The sequence below is a fragment of the Pseudorca crassidens genome, chromosome X, assembly GCF_039906515.1.
Source record: "Pseudorca crassidens isolate mPseCra1 chromosome X, mPseCra1.hap1, whole genome shotgun sequence".
NCBI classification, from domain to species: Eukaryota; Metazoa; Chordata; class Mammalia; order Artiodactyla; family Delphinidae; genus Pseudorca; species Pseudorca crassidens.
In genome coordinates this window covers 93,806,526-93,823,132 of record NC_090317.1, presented here as the reverse complement: position 1 = coordinate 93,823,132, position 16,607 = coordinate 93,806,526, and the positions used below count along the sequence as shown (strand labels likewise).

Below are 16,607 nucleotides of genomic sequence, written 5' to 3'. Positions count from 1 at the left end.
CAGTGGGAATCTCTTTAAAGTAATCAGATGGATATATGGTTCTATTGTTTAGAGAAGAGTCTGAGATACACATTTGTATCTCTCAGCTGGCTGATAGGTAATCCCTGCTAAGGGTTAGCTGTTGAGTTTTCTGAACCATTAGCCATTCTTAAAGTAGAGCAGTGCCCACACAAAGAAATGAATTAAGGAAGACAATAAATGTAATGCTACTGATCTCTTCCTTTAGTTCACTGAACTGTGACTGTTTTTCCATGTTAATATATCTTATTATCCTTTAAAACATATTAAATTTGCCTGTAACACATTACTGTATGCCCCCTCCCAAACTTATACTTTTTCTTCCAACTTTTTCTTTTGAAACTTTTTTATTCTACAAAAAAAAGCTGAAAGAATAGTACAATCAGTACCTAGATAACTTCATCTGGAGTCATCAGATAAGTTTTTGCCACATTTCCCTATCAGTCTCTATATTCACATGCTTGCGCACATACTTTTTAGGCTGAGTTATATGAAAAAGTAATTTGCAGATGTTATGACATGTCACCCCAGATAGTTCAACCTGTATCTCTTAAGAGTAAGGATATTTATTCTCACATAACCACAGTACCATTTACCATACATAAGAAGTATGGAGTTCAATAGTAATCAGCTAATACATAGTCTACATTTAAATTTCCCAACTACCCAGAATGTCTTTAGCTCTCCCCCTCCCACCCCCATCCAAATTGAATCAAGGTTCACATTGAATTCAGTATGTAGTCATTGTGTCTTTAGTCTCTTTTAAATCTATGAGAGTCTTTTCTCGTGATTTTTATTTTAAAGAGAGCAGACCTTTGTGTTGTATAGAGTTCCATATTTTGGATATGTTTTCTCATAATTTTATTCGGGTTATACATTTTTGAGAGTAACTGTTGACCTTTGGTAACTGTTGACCTTTGGTAAACCCGTGTCCCACTCCAGTATAAACTCTGTTATAGATATTTTCATTAGTGAGTCCTGAGTGAATGAAGTTTTAAGTCGGCAGTTTAAAACTTAAAGTTAAGAGTGGGGAGATTATTGCTGTTTTTTATCCATCTTCATCATAATATACAGTTTTTACCCTTTGATTTTAATTTTAAACTAGTTGATTGAGAGCTAAGAGAAACCCTCATTCTTTACAAATTCATTGGTCCCATTTTCAGATATTTGAGATACATTGCTTGGCCTACATTTTCTCCTATATAGTTAGTAGTGCAAAGGCTCTTTTTCACTTCACTTTCATAAGACTCATGTATTCATTATGTTTTAGCATTGAAATATTTCTTTTAATAGGATCCTTGAAAGGAATCAAATGATAACGTAGCAAGTGAGTAGTGCAGAGTCTTGGTAATGATTAGACTTCCCTGTAGATAACAGGCTTTCAGAATAAATGGATTCTTTTTAGATGCAGTTAACTGGTTTAATCTCAGTGGTAGATAAGGCCAACTCCAACTAATATGGTATAAATTGTTACAATCGTGTTGGAGTATTAGCAAGTTAAGGTAATGATAGTATGTTTCTGATACATTGGAAACTCTGGTTTCTTCAACTACTTTGTTATTCCACTTAAATCACCGTAATAAGTAGTTCAGTATATTTTAAAATGTCAAAAATCAGAATGCCAAAGAGCCCATTTTCCTCTGATAAGTTCAATATTAGGAAGTCTTAGACTTCGGAGGAGCATATCAAATAGTAGTAGAATGTTGGGGGGTGGGGTGAATTGGGAGTTTGAGATTGACATACATACACTACTATGTATAAAATAGATAACTGAGGAGAACCTACTGTATAGCACAGGGCACTCTACTCAGTGCTCTGTGGTGACCTAAATGGGAAGGAAATACAAAAAAGAGGGGATATATGTATACATATAGCCGACTCACTTTGCTGTACAGCAGAAACTAACATAACATTGTAAAGCAACTATACCCCAATTAAAAAAAAATAGTAGTAGTAGAGTGTTAATTTTCAGAATACACATTCTCTAGTCTACCTCTCCCTAATCTGCCATATGTTAATACATTCTAAAAATACTGATAAGGTGTAAGTCGGTAGTTGAAAATAAATTTTCTAAAATTTCAACAGTACCAAGTCCATTGAAAACCATTCCCCACAAATTTAATTTCTTGTCATATCATTTTGTCATTCTTTTGACCATCTTATAAAGTACTGTTTTTATATTTCAGTTTTTAAATGTAATGTCTTATATGTACAGTATTAATGTGCTTTCCCTTTACCCTTTGTGTTATGTGTTTGTTATTATGTGTTCGTTATTTGCCTTTCCTTTTAAATTTTGCTCAGTCTTAGAGTGTGTGCTATTTAATATTCCAGTGAAATATTACAGGCAGCACTGTGTAGTTGTTTGGAGTCCAGTCTGCCTTCAAGTCTTAGCTTCTCCATTTACTGGCTGGGGGATCGTGGTCAAAATTAGTCTTCATTTCCTTTTCTGAAAATGGGGATAACAATTCTTTCTAATAGCTTTTATGAGTATTGTATTGGTCTTAGCATAGAGTAAGCACTCAGTAAATGGTAGCTGTTGTGATAATTATTATTAATATTAATTATAGAAGGGTCAGTCACCTGTTTTTTAAGTAAGTTAGTATTCATGGACCTAGTTCAGTGGTTCTCAACTGCAGGCGGTTTTGCCTCCCCCCACCCTCTTCCCCAAGGGACATATGGCAGCGTTATGACTTCAGTGGGAGGGGTGCTACTGATAGTTTGTGGGTAGAAGTTAGGGACACTGCTAAACATCCTACAATGCACAGGACTGTCCCCACAACAAAGAATTATCCAGCCCAAGATAACAATAGTGCTGATGTTGAGAAATCCCGACCTGTTGGACTCTAGACTAACACCTTTTCAATAATCTGTTTTATGTTCTTTTAGGTGTAACTATTACCCTTCCAGTTGGCATTCATTGCACAATTTTTTCAAATAAAAAAATTAATTTAGTCATTAAATAATTATTTTAACACAATTTTAAAATTTCACATACCAAGATTAAATATTGATCAGTAACTTCCAGGCACTAATCTAAGCATTTTAGATAACATGTGTACTCCTCATAATAGTACTGTAAGTTAGATGTGCCTTCCTTACATTTGAGAAAACTGAGACTTATGTGTGAAGCTGGGATATGAACCCAGGCAGTCTAGCTCCAGAATCTGTGCTCTTTCCTACTCTCTGGCTTTCTCTCTGTGATTGATCTCTTATGGCTCTAATCATAAAAACATGGTGATTTGCTGAAAAATCCTGTTACAAATTTTAGACATTGTTTCTAATGAAGTAAGAGGTTTGACTGGTTCTTACTTGGCCTAATTATAAGAATCAACCAAGACTCTTATTAAAATAGATTTCTAGACTCTGTTCCTAATAAATAAATTCAGAGCTCTGTGTGAAGAACCCTGGGAATCTCTTTCACAGTGAATGGCCTAGATGAATCCTATGGTCCAGACAAGTTAGGGACACCCTAGTCTAGGTTCAGTCTCTTTTAGAACTAAAAATATTTTTGTTTCTCCTTTTCTTTCACACGTATTATAGATTATTACCCTATCTATATAATATATACTTTATCACAAGCACCGAGGTTTTGAGTATAAAATAAAGCAGACTGTTAAATATTAACTCCCTTTTCCCTTTGATTCCCATGTTTAAATGGATATATGAGGTGTTCTACAGCTCTGTAGTCATAGGCTGTTGACCTAATAATTGAATAAGAGGGTGTAGCCATGAAGACCAGTCCATAGTTAGCATAGATTTTAGTGCTGTTGTCCTTGGGAGTCTTCTAATAACACCATTGGGTTAAATATACAATGCTTTGTGATAATATTGAGCAAACAAAATCTAAAAATTCTAAAACTCTGCATTCTCGTGGTTAACATATATTTGCTTTCATGCGTGTTTTTTCTATCTGAGAGTTTAAAATTCGTAAGATACTCATTTTATCATTGACTGAGACCTTGATTTTCAGCCATGTGGTTGGTTTAAATGAAACTGTTATATGTCTTACTGATATTTAGACACTCACTGTTGTCCTAGGGGAATCCACCTTTGGAGTGACAGGTGGGAAGTCTTGAGGGCTCACATGTTGGCTCACTTTGCCTACATGGGTCCTTCAGTAAGAGAGACTGGGCAAGGCAAGGTACTTCTTGGTATACTTTTAAAATTTGTACATCATCTGCTTCTTAGTGGCAGAGATTGTTACCATATGGTTAACCATTGTTACCATTGTTACCATAAAGTGCCATAGCAAGTTAACCCATGCTTCATCTTGTCTCCACACCGATATTTAGGAACTTACTTTGGAAACGTAGTCAGGTTACCCCCAAACTGTCATACTAGTTCCCAGTGTTTTCTTAACTTCAACGTAATATATTGAGTTGGCCAAAAAGTTCGTTTGGATTTGTCATAAGGAAAAACCCGAATGAACTTTTTGGCCAACCCAGTAATATCACTGGCTTCATTCCTTTGTTCTCTTACCTCAGAAACGTCATCCCAAGATTAAAGTCATAAGAACAGTTGTTTATTCCCTAAATAATCTGGGCACTACCTTTGCTCATGGAATTCCTTTTGCCTAGAAGGTGCCTTCCTCCCACTTCTCCTTCCTGTCACATCTAAATTGACAACTTTATGAAAACTGTGAGTTCTACCTCCCTCTCCTTTTAGCATCCATGGCATACTAAGTCTGTCTTTTTCCTAATGTGTTGATTTATAAATATACTGTGTATGATCGTTTGTCCTCATATTATTGTCTTCAGTTTTTTTATTGTAATATTTCAAGTATATTTTCATTTCTATCCCCTATGGCAAGCTGTTTTCTAAAATTCCATCCCATTTTAGGTTTCATCTTTGCCAGATGGGTTTATGGTTGGATTATATTCTTCTGTGTAACCTCAAATACACCCAGCCCTCAGTCAGCCTCTTCCTTGTGATTTTCTTCCAAGCCAGATCTGCCTTTTAATAACCCCTGCCTTTTTGTGTAGTCTTTTATCCAAACAACTAAAACCAGTACTTGAGTCCTGAAACCAGATTGATCCTGACTGATCCTGAAAAGTCAAAGGGAAGTTTGATTCCCAGCTTCTCTAGCTCTGAAATCATTTCTGACCCTGTTCCTAAAATGTATTTAAAGCAGCATCTTCTGTCTTCTACAGTTTTACACATTTTGCTAGTGATTTATTATTTTTTTAACAAATTGAATTCTTTTTTTAATAGAAGTGTGGTTGTTTACAACGTTGTATTAATTTCTGCTGTACAGCAAAGTGGTTTAGTTTTATATATATGTGTGTATATATATGTGTGTGTGTGTGTGTGTGTATATATATATATATATATATATATATATATTTGGCCGCACTGCGTGGCATGTGGGATCTTAGTTCCCCAATCAGGGATTGAAGCTGCGCCCCCTGCAGCGGAAGTGCGGAGTCTTAACCTCTGGACCACCAGGGAAGTCCTAGTTATACATATATATACATTCTTTTTTATAGTCTTTTTCACTATGGTTTATCTCAAGGTATTTAAAATAGTTCCCTGTGCTATACAATAAGACTTTGTTGTTTATCCATTCTATATGTATTAGTTTGCATCTGCTAACCCGAAACTACAGAAGAGCCTCTGTCTCTCTCAATTCTTCTTCTGTTCCAACTGCTACCCTTTGAAAATGGGAAGGAACAAAAAATTTTACTGTTAAGAAAAATCATAAGGGCAGGGGGAAAACCGCGACTTGGTTATTCGTTGTCAGATCAGATTAATAGAGCTGTTGGTTTTCTTAGACTCCAGTATCTCACAAAATAAAAATTCTGGAGCTGTGATTTCAGAAGCAAAATACTGTTGGCTTAGTATTTATTCTTAGCAACCCTAACTCTAACCCTTTATTGTTTGCAGAAAAGTAGTATATTGCTTTTTTCTAGATGAAACTACCAAACTAGCCATAAATTATAAACTACAGTCTAATCTAACTGCCAAAGCAGTTAGTAGCATTGGAAGTGAAAGTTCATTTGCTGACTAAAGAGTGGAATAATACTCCACAGAACCAAGGCTCTGTGTGTGGGGAAAACTGTGCTGACTGAGCCCCAAGAATCTCATTTTCAAAAGAGAAAGGGGAAAGTGGGTAAGAAGATGTGAAAAGAGACCAGAAAGAAGATAGTACAGTGTAAGATAGTGAGGGGAAACTTGAGATTTTCTGCTTTTACAAACCCCTAGCCCAACCACTTAAAAATAGCTTTATAATATCGGCTTCTCTGGGCCCTAGTTTTCTTATCTGTGGGGTGGAGATAATAGTGCCTCCTGCACAGGGTTGTTAAGAGTCCTAAATGGCATAATATGTGTGAAGTACCTAATACCATGTTTCCTGTCTTGTTCTTATTTTTTATTTATTTATTTTTATAGTATTGTTTTATCATTTTTTGTTTGTTTTCCCACATGGGAGCATAGTGGAGTCTATAAATCTTCCTATACTTACATATAAATAAGTATAAGGAAGTACTTATAAGTACTTAATTATATACTTACTTATACTTATTTATAAGTATAAGTAAGTATATAAATCTTTCTATACTGCAGAGTTTTAGGCAGTATTTTCCTGTGAAAAAGACCTTATTTTGAAGCCCTGCTTGGAAAACTTGTTCAGTTAGATCAGTGCCTTCAGAGATGAAGTATATAGGACACAGAGGGCAAAAGGGAGGAACAGGTTCTGTTCAAGAGCTAGCAGCAAAATCTGAATTATATGCTCTCCGTTTTTGCCATGATCTAAATTTTTACTTGCTCCTCCCCTGGCATACATACATACACACATACACACACAGCTGTCCTAGCTTTGACTTGCAACCATAGTCTAAAGCATTGTTTTGTTTCTAAATAAGTTAAACACACAAGAATTGCTGGAGCCAACCTGACAGAGAAATCCTTTGAAAATGATACTTAAGGGGTTTGCCTTACAACTATAAAGTTGATGTTGTTTTATGTTTGTTAAATAAGTTATGAAATTTTACATATATCTTTAATCTTTTTTATGCTGGCTTTTAATTTATGTGGGTTCTGATAAGTTACAGTACTTTAACCTAGTAACTTGTAAAATAGCAAGGAAGTATGAATTAAGAGAAATTAAATATGCTATTATTTATTATACTTTAAATATTAGTAGTTCCAAGTGAGAGAACTTAGCAAATAATTCCAAGTAGTGACAGCAAACTATAGGAAAATCACAAATTGTAAGAATTCACTATATCATTAGCATCGTAAGTATGAGTTTAGAAAAGGTATAAGAAAAGTTCAATTATGTTAATATGAATGAAATATTTCACTGTATTATCTTCAAGTTAAAATCAAGGAATGAAGTGTCTTTTTTCTTCTTCAGCACTACAGTGAAACCATTTTTTGTATGGTGTAGTGACTAAATCCATAAATACTTTTCTGCTTATATACTCAAAAGTTTCAAAAGCAGCCATATAAGTGATGCTGTTTATGAGTGTCTAGGTAGTGTTGATAGAAATAGTGTGCTTTCCTGCCTTACTTAGAATCATAGAGTTCACATCTGGAATTCAGACCCCTTATTTCAAGGATGAGACATTGACTTCCAAAGAGGTTAATTGACTTGCCCAAATAAGAGCCAAAATTAGCAACTTACACTTAAACAAGGTGTCAGGTTATTATATTTTGATATTCAGATATCAATTATTCTCAACTTTAAATGATCTGATATTGTCATTGTCAGACCTGCTGGGCATTGGCCTTATTTTTAAAACCTGAGAATATCTGAGAAATTGATGAAAAAAAATGTGGTTACAGATATTAAAACAGAATCTCTTGGCATTACTTCTATTGATACATCTTTCATGCTAAAAATTTTCAATGTGCAGTTGCTGGTCACAAATAATTTTCCCCCCACAATATAGGTATTGTCTTCTGAGAACTCTGAAGCAGTGTCAGACATTGAGGGAAGCTCTCATTGCTGCAGGAAAAGAGATTATCTGGCATGGGCGAACAAAAGAAGAGCCAGCGCATTACTGTAGCATTTGTGAGGTAAGTAACTGTTCTTATCCACAGTTATTTTATAAACCTCTTACCTCTCCAGTTTTGGTTTCTCTTTAGTTTTTTGTTTTGTTTTTATTTATTTATTTAATTTATTTATTTTTGGCTGTGTTGGGTCTTTGTTGCTGTGTGTGGGCTTTCTCTAGTTGTGGTGAGCGGGGGCTACTCTTCATTCTGGTTCGCAGGCTTCTCATTGCGGTGGCTGCGGAGCACAGGCTCTAGGTGTGCAGGCTTCAGTAGTTGTGGCTCACGGGCTTAGTTGCTCTGCGACATGTGGGATCTTCCCAGACTAGGGCTCAAACCCGTGTCCCCTGCACTGGCAGGTGGATTCTTAACCGTTGCGCCACCAGGGAAGCCCTCTTTAGTTATTTTTTATTTTATTTTATTTTATTTATTTATTTATTTATTTTTGCGGTACGCGGGCCTCTCACTGTTGTGGCCTCTCCCGTTGCGGAGCACAGGCTCCAGACGCGCAGGCTCAGCAGCCATGGCTCACGGGCCCAGCCGCTCTGCAGCATGTGGGATCTTCCCGGACCGGGGCACGAACCCGTGTCCTCTGCATCGGAAGGCGGACTGTCAACCACTGCGCCACCAGGGAAGCACCATAGTTATTTTTTAAAATGTACTTTTATGTAATGCATTTTACTGAAATTGTTGTGTTCAGTCTTGTTACGTAACTACTATATTAAAATTTAATCTGGTGATACGCCATTTCACTAACTGTGAATTAACTCTAAAAGTATCTACTAGTGTCATTTATCTGGTAGGTAACAGTTGGCCCTCTCTCTCTATCCACAGGTTCCTATCTGTGGATTCAACCAACCACAGATCGAAAATATTCAGGGGGTGGGGTGGGGAGTATTCCAGAAAGTTTCAAAAAGCAAAACTTAAATTTGCCATGCACCAGCAATTATTTCCATTGTTTTAGGTATTAATAGGTTATCTAGAGATGATTTAAACTATAGGGGAGGATGTGCATAGGTTATATGCAGTTGCTACACCACTTTTTGTAAGGGACTGGAGCATCCTTGGATTTTGGTATCCATGGAGGGTCCTGGAACCAGTTCCCCATGGATACCGATACAGATGATAAGCGTCAAGTTTAGTCTTGAGATTTTAAACTGGGAACAGTCCAGATGTATACAGATGCCAGTAAAGTGGATATAGTTCAGTATAGCTCCAGGCAGATCATTGTTCAGTCCTCTCTGGTACAATTCACAGTACATGGGTCAATCTTCTCCTGTGGCCAAGGCTTGCAAGAGATGCAGAAACAAAGATATGGTACCTGCTCTGAAGGCGCTTACATCCTACTTGGGGAAGACAAATTATAAATAGTTGTAATGTTATATGAGACTGTGGTGAATGCAAAGTTGGTCTTGGTCTTACTGTTAGGATAACACTAAGGGAGAAAATGACCTAATTTTTTCCTTCTAGTATTGGCCTAAGAGTTCACCAAAGTATTAACATTTGAGTCCATCCTTGAAGGATGAGTATGACTTTAGCGGACTAAAAAATGATGACAGTTGGAAGTAGAATGAATGTTGTTATGAGCTATAGGAACAACATGGGAAATGGAATGGTTTCTTCAGAAAACGGTAAATAGTCCAATGTGGCTGGAACACAGACTATGTAAATTCTACATATAAGCCTAGTTGGTAGGAAGTTTGCAGAGCATCTTGAATAATTTTAAGGAATTTGATATCTATTCGGAGGTCGTAGAGCCATCAAAAGTTTTTGGGCAGGCACCCAAGTTGGAAAAGTGATTGGAGAGGATGGAGATAAGAAGCTCTTGCAGTGGTGTTAAGAGTTGTTATCCTAAGGCCTAGACTAGAACCTGGCAGTGGGAATATTAAAGAAGGAGAGGAGTACAAAAATATTTCGAAGGTAAAATTCATCAGACAACTCATTAAATGGCAGAAGTGAGGGACAGGTTGAAGGATGTTCACAAATGTTGTAGCTCAGATTATGAGGTTCATGTTGTTGCTCATTGATAGTAATGGAAAACATGGGTAACTCTGGGATTTTAATTAACATAACTTCAAAGAAGACATGAAGTCATGAGAATTTTCTTTCATTGAATACATTCAAGGATATGCCAAAGCCAGGGATATTAATGATCTACTCCAGACCTTGAAATTCTGTAATTCTGATGTTGACTTTTATTTGAGATGATTCAGTCTATCTATCAGCTATTTTAATGCTGTATAACCTGGCTAATCTATCTGGGAGACCAGATAGATTCTAGTTAGGTGTGTTATACCTCAGAAAAATGAATGTATAAGCTTTCCAGTATTTGAGAATGACTTTTATTCTGTACTGTTATTCCTTATCCTGCTTGAGCCTTAGCAACTCATCAGTCTCTCTAACACAGAGGTATTATTTCTAAAATCATGCTATACTCATGACTATACTTTTTGATTGTACTCATACTCCTTAACATGAGGCTTATAGCTGAACATTCACTTACTGTCACTTACCTGTCAGTTTCCTCATCTGTAAAATAATCAGATTATATTGATTCAACAAGTTTGTTTTGAGGTTTGGCTAAGCACTAAGCACTGTGAAATGATATGCTCTGGAGTTACAAAGATGAGTAAAACATAGTCTTCATCTTTGAGGAGCTCAGTCTATTGGGGAAGACAAATATCCATATACAGTGCCCTGTGATAAGTACTATCATTGAGAAGTAAAAGGAAAATAATGATCACTTTCATCTGATTGTATACTAATGTTTTGAATTTAAAACAAATAAATAGGCTGACTTTTATCAAACTTTTGAATTAGGCTTTTGCCAGTGGTTGTAATGAATATGTCATTCCCCAAGGTCACTCCCCTAAATAGACATTACCACCCATGTCTTTGGGTCTGGTCTATTAAAGATTCTTAAACACTCTTAACTCTTAGTACCCACTCTTAACCAGTGATCACTGTCCACAACTCCATGTGAAGTAGAACTCTGTGATTATACTAAAGTAGTACAATAAATAAATACTACTGTCTCTATTGAATGCTTTTTCTCTTGTATAAATAGGTGGAGGTTTTTGATCTGCTTTTTGTCACTAATGAGAGCAATTCTCAAAAGACCTACATAGTGCATTGCCAAGATTGTGCACGAAAAACAAGTGGAAACCTGGAAAATTTTGTGGTGCTAGAACAGTACAAAATGGAGGACCTGATGCAAGTCTATGACCAATTTACATTAGTAAGTGAAATCAACATGTGAGTATATAGTTAGCTGGATAGGGAAGCAGCAGTGTTTGTTCTGCCACCTGATAAGGAGGAGGTAATGAAATATTTAAAATCTCCTTTGGCTCGTCAGATATTGCATGAGTAAACATATCACTCCCCCTCTTCCACTTCCAGGTATTTATTCCTATGAAGTTGGCATATTTCATTTTCACTTTTCTTCCTGGGTGAGACCAGCCCTAAATAATGTCACAGTAATTACATTTAAAAATCTGTGTGCTTTTAGAACACTGTCACATCCTTTATGTCATTTGATCTCAGTTGATAAAATGTTTGTGTTCATAGGTTATTAGTGTCCACAATATGAATCAGTATGTATGCTTTTAAATATACTTCTGCTTTTAGAGCTAATTGTATTTATTTAAAATCTTGTCCTTGCCAGAAGTATTAACTTTATGGGGATATTTGATGGAGCTTAACTTCCTGCAATGTTATATAACCTTATGAAATTCAAGTATCTTTATAAATTGCATACAGTTTTTAATTTTAAACAGCAGATGCTTAGGGGGAAGCATTTTACTCTAGCACATCAGTAGTTTTATGAATAGAAGAGAATTGTTGAATTCCCTCAGTACTTTTTCTCTTACATATGTGATCAGAAACTGAACTTTTGAAATTTAGCTCCTGATACTTTCACTTGAATGGTCTTCAGGATTGCTTGAAGAAGAAGAAAATTATCTGGAATATGTTAAACAAAATTTATTATCTAGTTGAGTTAGCTTCTGAAGCAAGTCACTAATGAAATCATAATTGATTTGTTATATTATTTTCCACAAGCCTTCTTTATATTTTTAAGCAATCTCAAAAAATGGTCAACCTAATAACATTCTAAGAGTTTTTGACTAATTGGTGAACAAGTACCGAAAAATGTGGATGCGCTGAGTTGGGTAATGGTCTCAGACTCTTAGGAAAATTGACCAGGTGGGAGACAGTAAGGGAGGTTGGTTTTGCTTGACAGAGTGTGGCAGGCCATTGAACTTTCTTGAGAATTGTTATTTCCTTTACTTTCATACACAGGCTGTGTTTGTAACCTGGAGCTAGGGAACACTATTAACAATTTGTATACCAAAGTAACATACTTTACTTTTATTTTCAGGCTCCTCCATTACCATCCTCCTCATCTTGATATTGTTCCATGGACATTAAATGAGAACTTTTCTGCTATTCAGGAACTAACCCAGTTCTGCACCACTGGTTTTTGTAGCTATCTCGTAAGGCTGCTGGCTGAAAACTGTGTCTATGCAACCTTCCAAGTGCGGAGTGTCAACCAACTGGACAGGGGAGAGCATTGCTCCTACTCCAGGACTCTCACAAAGCTGATCAGCTGTACTTCAGAAAAAAAAATAATAATTTCCATGTTTTGTATATATCTGACAAAACTGGCAACATCATACAGACTACTGACTTGAAGACAACCTCTTTTATATTTCTCTATTTCTGGGCTGATGAATTGGTTTTCATCTATCTTTTCCCCCTTCAGAATTTTCCTTGGAAAAAAATACTAGCCTAGCTGGTCATTTCTTTGTAAGGTAGTTAGCAATTTTAAGTCTTTCTTTGGTCAACTTTTTTTTAATGTGAAAAGTTAGGTAAGGAACTTTTTTACTGCTTTTATGTTTTTCTGTCTTGTTTTGAAACCATGACGGTTATTACACTTTTGGTTCCTAAATAAAAAGTTTAAAAAATTAACAGCCAAGTCACAAAGATAATGGATTGCACATAGACTAAGGAATAAACCAGATTTGTGATTTTTGTTTCTAATCTTGATGTAAATTTACACTATTTATAAATACATATTTATTGCTTGAAAATATTTGTGAATGGAATGCTGTTATTTTTTCCAGATTTACCTGCCATTGAAATTTTAAGGAGTTCTGTAATTTCAAACACTACTCCTATTACATTTTCTATGTGTAAATAAAACTGCTTAGCATTGTACAGAAACTTTTATTAAAATTGTTTAATGTTTAAAGAGGTTTCTATTGTTTGAGTTTTAAAAAGACTTTATGTACAGTGCCCAGTTTTTGTTCATTTTTCAAATCTGATTATATATATTTTATATATACTTGTATATGTATATATAATATATATAGAAATCTGGATATATATGTATAAAGATTTAGAGCTTAAATTTTTCTCGTTTTAAGTTTCACATCTATGGTAGATTTTTGAGGTGTCTACTGTAAAGTATTGCTTACAAAAGTATGATTATTTTTAAAGAAATATATATGGTATGTATCTTCAAGACCTAAAATGTCAGACTGGTTTATTGTTAAGTTGCAATTACTGCAATGACAGACCAATAAACAGTTGCTGCCAAAATGTAGTATAATAGTAGAAAACAAATAGTGATTGAACTTAAGATTTCAAAGGGAATGTTCTATGGGCTTGACAAATCCTGTACATCACTTAGTAGTGTTTTATATGGAAAAAAGATTCAGATGAAGGGCTCTATTTTAGAATGCAAATAAATTAAGAGACTTATTTTTTAATGTTAGGCAGTTTTGACATTTCATGCTTTCCTGTTTGCATGACATGATTTGGGCAGGGGAGGGAGTCTTCCAATTCCACATCACTAATAAAATATAGTAAGCTATATTAGCATTAACACGTCACTTCTAATTACCAATAGTATTTCATTTTATAATAATGGTACCTTGTATTTGGCACATATTCTCATTTTATCATGCTGTTCTCTCTAAGGTTTTTCCAGGAATGTTCAATGAAGGCACATAGAGAATGCTGTAAAGGAAGTTATATATAACTGAAGAGAATTTATAATCCTAACTGGTGAAATGCTGTGCTGACTGCATTAACAAGTGCTCTTTTTCAGATAGTTGTGGAGTATGTTGTCCTCCTAGAAACCGTTTGAAGGCTTTAAAGCACAGAGATATTTTATCCAATTAGTTAATAATTTGGTAAATAATTGAATTTGAATATCTACTAGCAGCAATCATCTCTTAAAATTTCAGAAGGAAATAATTACAAATTTTAGTTAAGAAGCAAGAGTGCTTGTCTAAGTGCTGCTTAAGATGTTTAACCACTGATTTTTTAAAAGAACTCAAGACGGGCTTCCCTGATGGGCAGTGGCTGAGAGTCCGCCTGCCGATGCAGGGGACACGGATTCGTGCCCCGGTCCGGGAAGATCTCACATGCTGCGGAGCGGCTGGGCCCGTGAGCCATGGCCGCTGAGCCTGCGCACCCCGGAGCCTGTGCTCTGCAACGGGAGAGGCCACAACAGTGAGAGAGGCCCACGTATCGCCAATGAGAAAAAAAAAAAACAAGACAAAACATTTTTGCAAATAAAAATTGCAAGTCAAAGAAATTAACACAACGTTGTAAATCAACTATACTTTAATTAAAAAAAAAAAGTGCGTCAACTATCCAGAAGCAAAGATTATAAGAATGCTAAAGCTATGCCTAAATGTTCCTTAACCATTCCTAGTTTATCTTACTAACACAGTGTCTCATTTTTTCTATGGTTTTATTAAGATGGTTTATTGCCAAGATTAACATAAGTTGTCTGACATTTAAGAGTAATTTAGTGGTGTTTCACTAATACAATATTTGGAAGTTAAAGGTTCAGAGTAATACTTGCTCACTTAGTGTTTGAATGGGTAGAGGATAAGAGACAAGTCAAACCTATCAACATTAGTCTGCGGTGTAACTAGATGAACAGAGTCTTATGTAAACTGCTTTCTTTTCTTCAATTTAACTGCTTTAATAACTTACATTTGTCAGATTGCAGAAGAAATAGCATGCTTTTTTTCTCTCTTTTCTTTTTACTGCTTATATAGGTAAATCCAGCTAAGCACACACTATCTGGGTGCCTTAATAATGAAATGAGTTTGCATCATTTGCACACACATTGTTTAGAGAAAGAAACTAATTATATGACATGTTAAAAAAAGGTGTTGATCCAGAAAGTGAGAACTAAATCATATTCTTTTCTCGTTGTCACCAGCTAAACAGGAACTCTTACACCATCAGTATAGCAATTTAACTTGTTTAACCCATTTAAGTTAAATCAATTAAATTTTGGCTTCTGTATTTTGAACTAAAATCTAAGTCACTTTTCCAAAGTAGTATTTGACAGTTGGGACTCTCAAATTACTAGTAATAGGCAACTGAAATAAAAGATCACGTAATATTATGAAATTACATTAAATGAAGTGTCTGCTTCTCAGAACTTAAATCTTTAAATTATCATGTGTATTTTCATTTAGTCAATATATTCATTTAGTATCTCCTAAAAAAGAATCTGAATAAGATGTGATCCCTGCCTTTTACTCTTCATACATGCACCTCATATGGGAGATTCATGTAATATGTCAAGCAGAACCTAGAAGAGATAAGAGAGGTGAATAGTATTGATTGGGACTTGCATTTCAGCAGGGTTTGTATCACACCTAGAGCAAGAGGATTTGGGAACTTTGACTAAGGGATTAGAGGAGTGTACTGGAGAGTGGAAGCCCCCGATGTTGAAAAGCCTCCTCTGCCGTGAGAGATGTTTACACTTTACCCTGTAGTTAATGTGGAACCATGCACAGAATTAAGCAAAAGAACAGCATTGAATTTGCAGTAGTCTTCGTGCCTGCTTTATCTTCCACATTGCTGCTAGAGGGGCATTTCTAAAACACAGAAATTCAAGGAAGAGGTGATTTGGACTTGGACTTTGGATGTTGTGAGGATGGAAATAGGAGCGCAGATTTGGAAGACAAAAGTAAAGTCCACAGGACCCATTAGATGTCTACCCGTGGGTGGAGGCCCTTCTAACTAGAATGGAAAATCAGAGTAGAACTGCTTGTAACGCACCTAAGTAGTTGAAATTAGGAGAGGCCTGAACCAGAACCATGTATCTTGCTGTCCATCATCGAGGTGGTGCTTAGAGCCAGAGGAGGTAAGATCATACAGGAACTGTATGGTGAGGAGAAGTCGATCAAATACCCACCTAGGAACGTCAGCATGTAAGGGGAGAGGAGATTGCAAAGGAGCAGAAAGCTAAAAGAAACCAGCCAGGGTGATCTTAGACACGCTAAAGTTTTTCAAAAGTAACAATTCCATGTTGCAAAGATGAGGATTAAATGGATTTCTTTGGATTTGGCACAAGATGGTTGGTGACATTTGCCAGAGCACCTTCAGTGGAGCAACAACTGGATGGATTGCAGTGGACGGGAAGAGGTGCTGAATTTGAGGGGGTGGTGGAGTCACTTCGGTCTTCCAAGAGCACCAGGGATGCAATTACATTGGTCTTTGTGAAACAGCAAACAGTCATCAATTTTAAACATTTTGTATCATTGTCTTGAGTGCTTTACACA

The 16,607-nt window shown here is 35.9% G+C and overlaps 1 protein-coding gene across 11 annotated transcripts in view; it reads left to right on the top strand.

Annotated features, from left to right (window-relative positions):
- The window catches only part of KDM6A (lysine demethylase 6A), a 209,574-nt gene extending 195,959 nt beyond the window's left edge, over positions 1–13,615 (top strand). For 10 of the 11 annotated variants that reach the window (XM_067723181.1, XM_067723182.1, XM_067723177.1 and 7 more), the window contains 3 exons: positions 7,911–8,037; positions 11,078–11,248; positions 12,389–13,615. In XM_067723181.1, the coding sequence (XP_067579282.1) occupies positions 7,911–8,037; positions 11,078–11,248; positions 12,389–12,418 (328 nt within the window). In that variant the 3' untranslated portion in view covers positions 12,419–13,615. Of the gene's footprint in view, positions 1–7,910; positions 8,038–11,077; positions 11,249–12,388 lie in introns of those variants that run through there. The other variant, XR_010939969.1, reaches the window with a different exon arrangement.
- Positions 13,616–16,607: the final 2,992 nt, after the last annotated feature.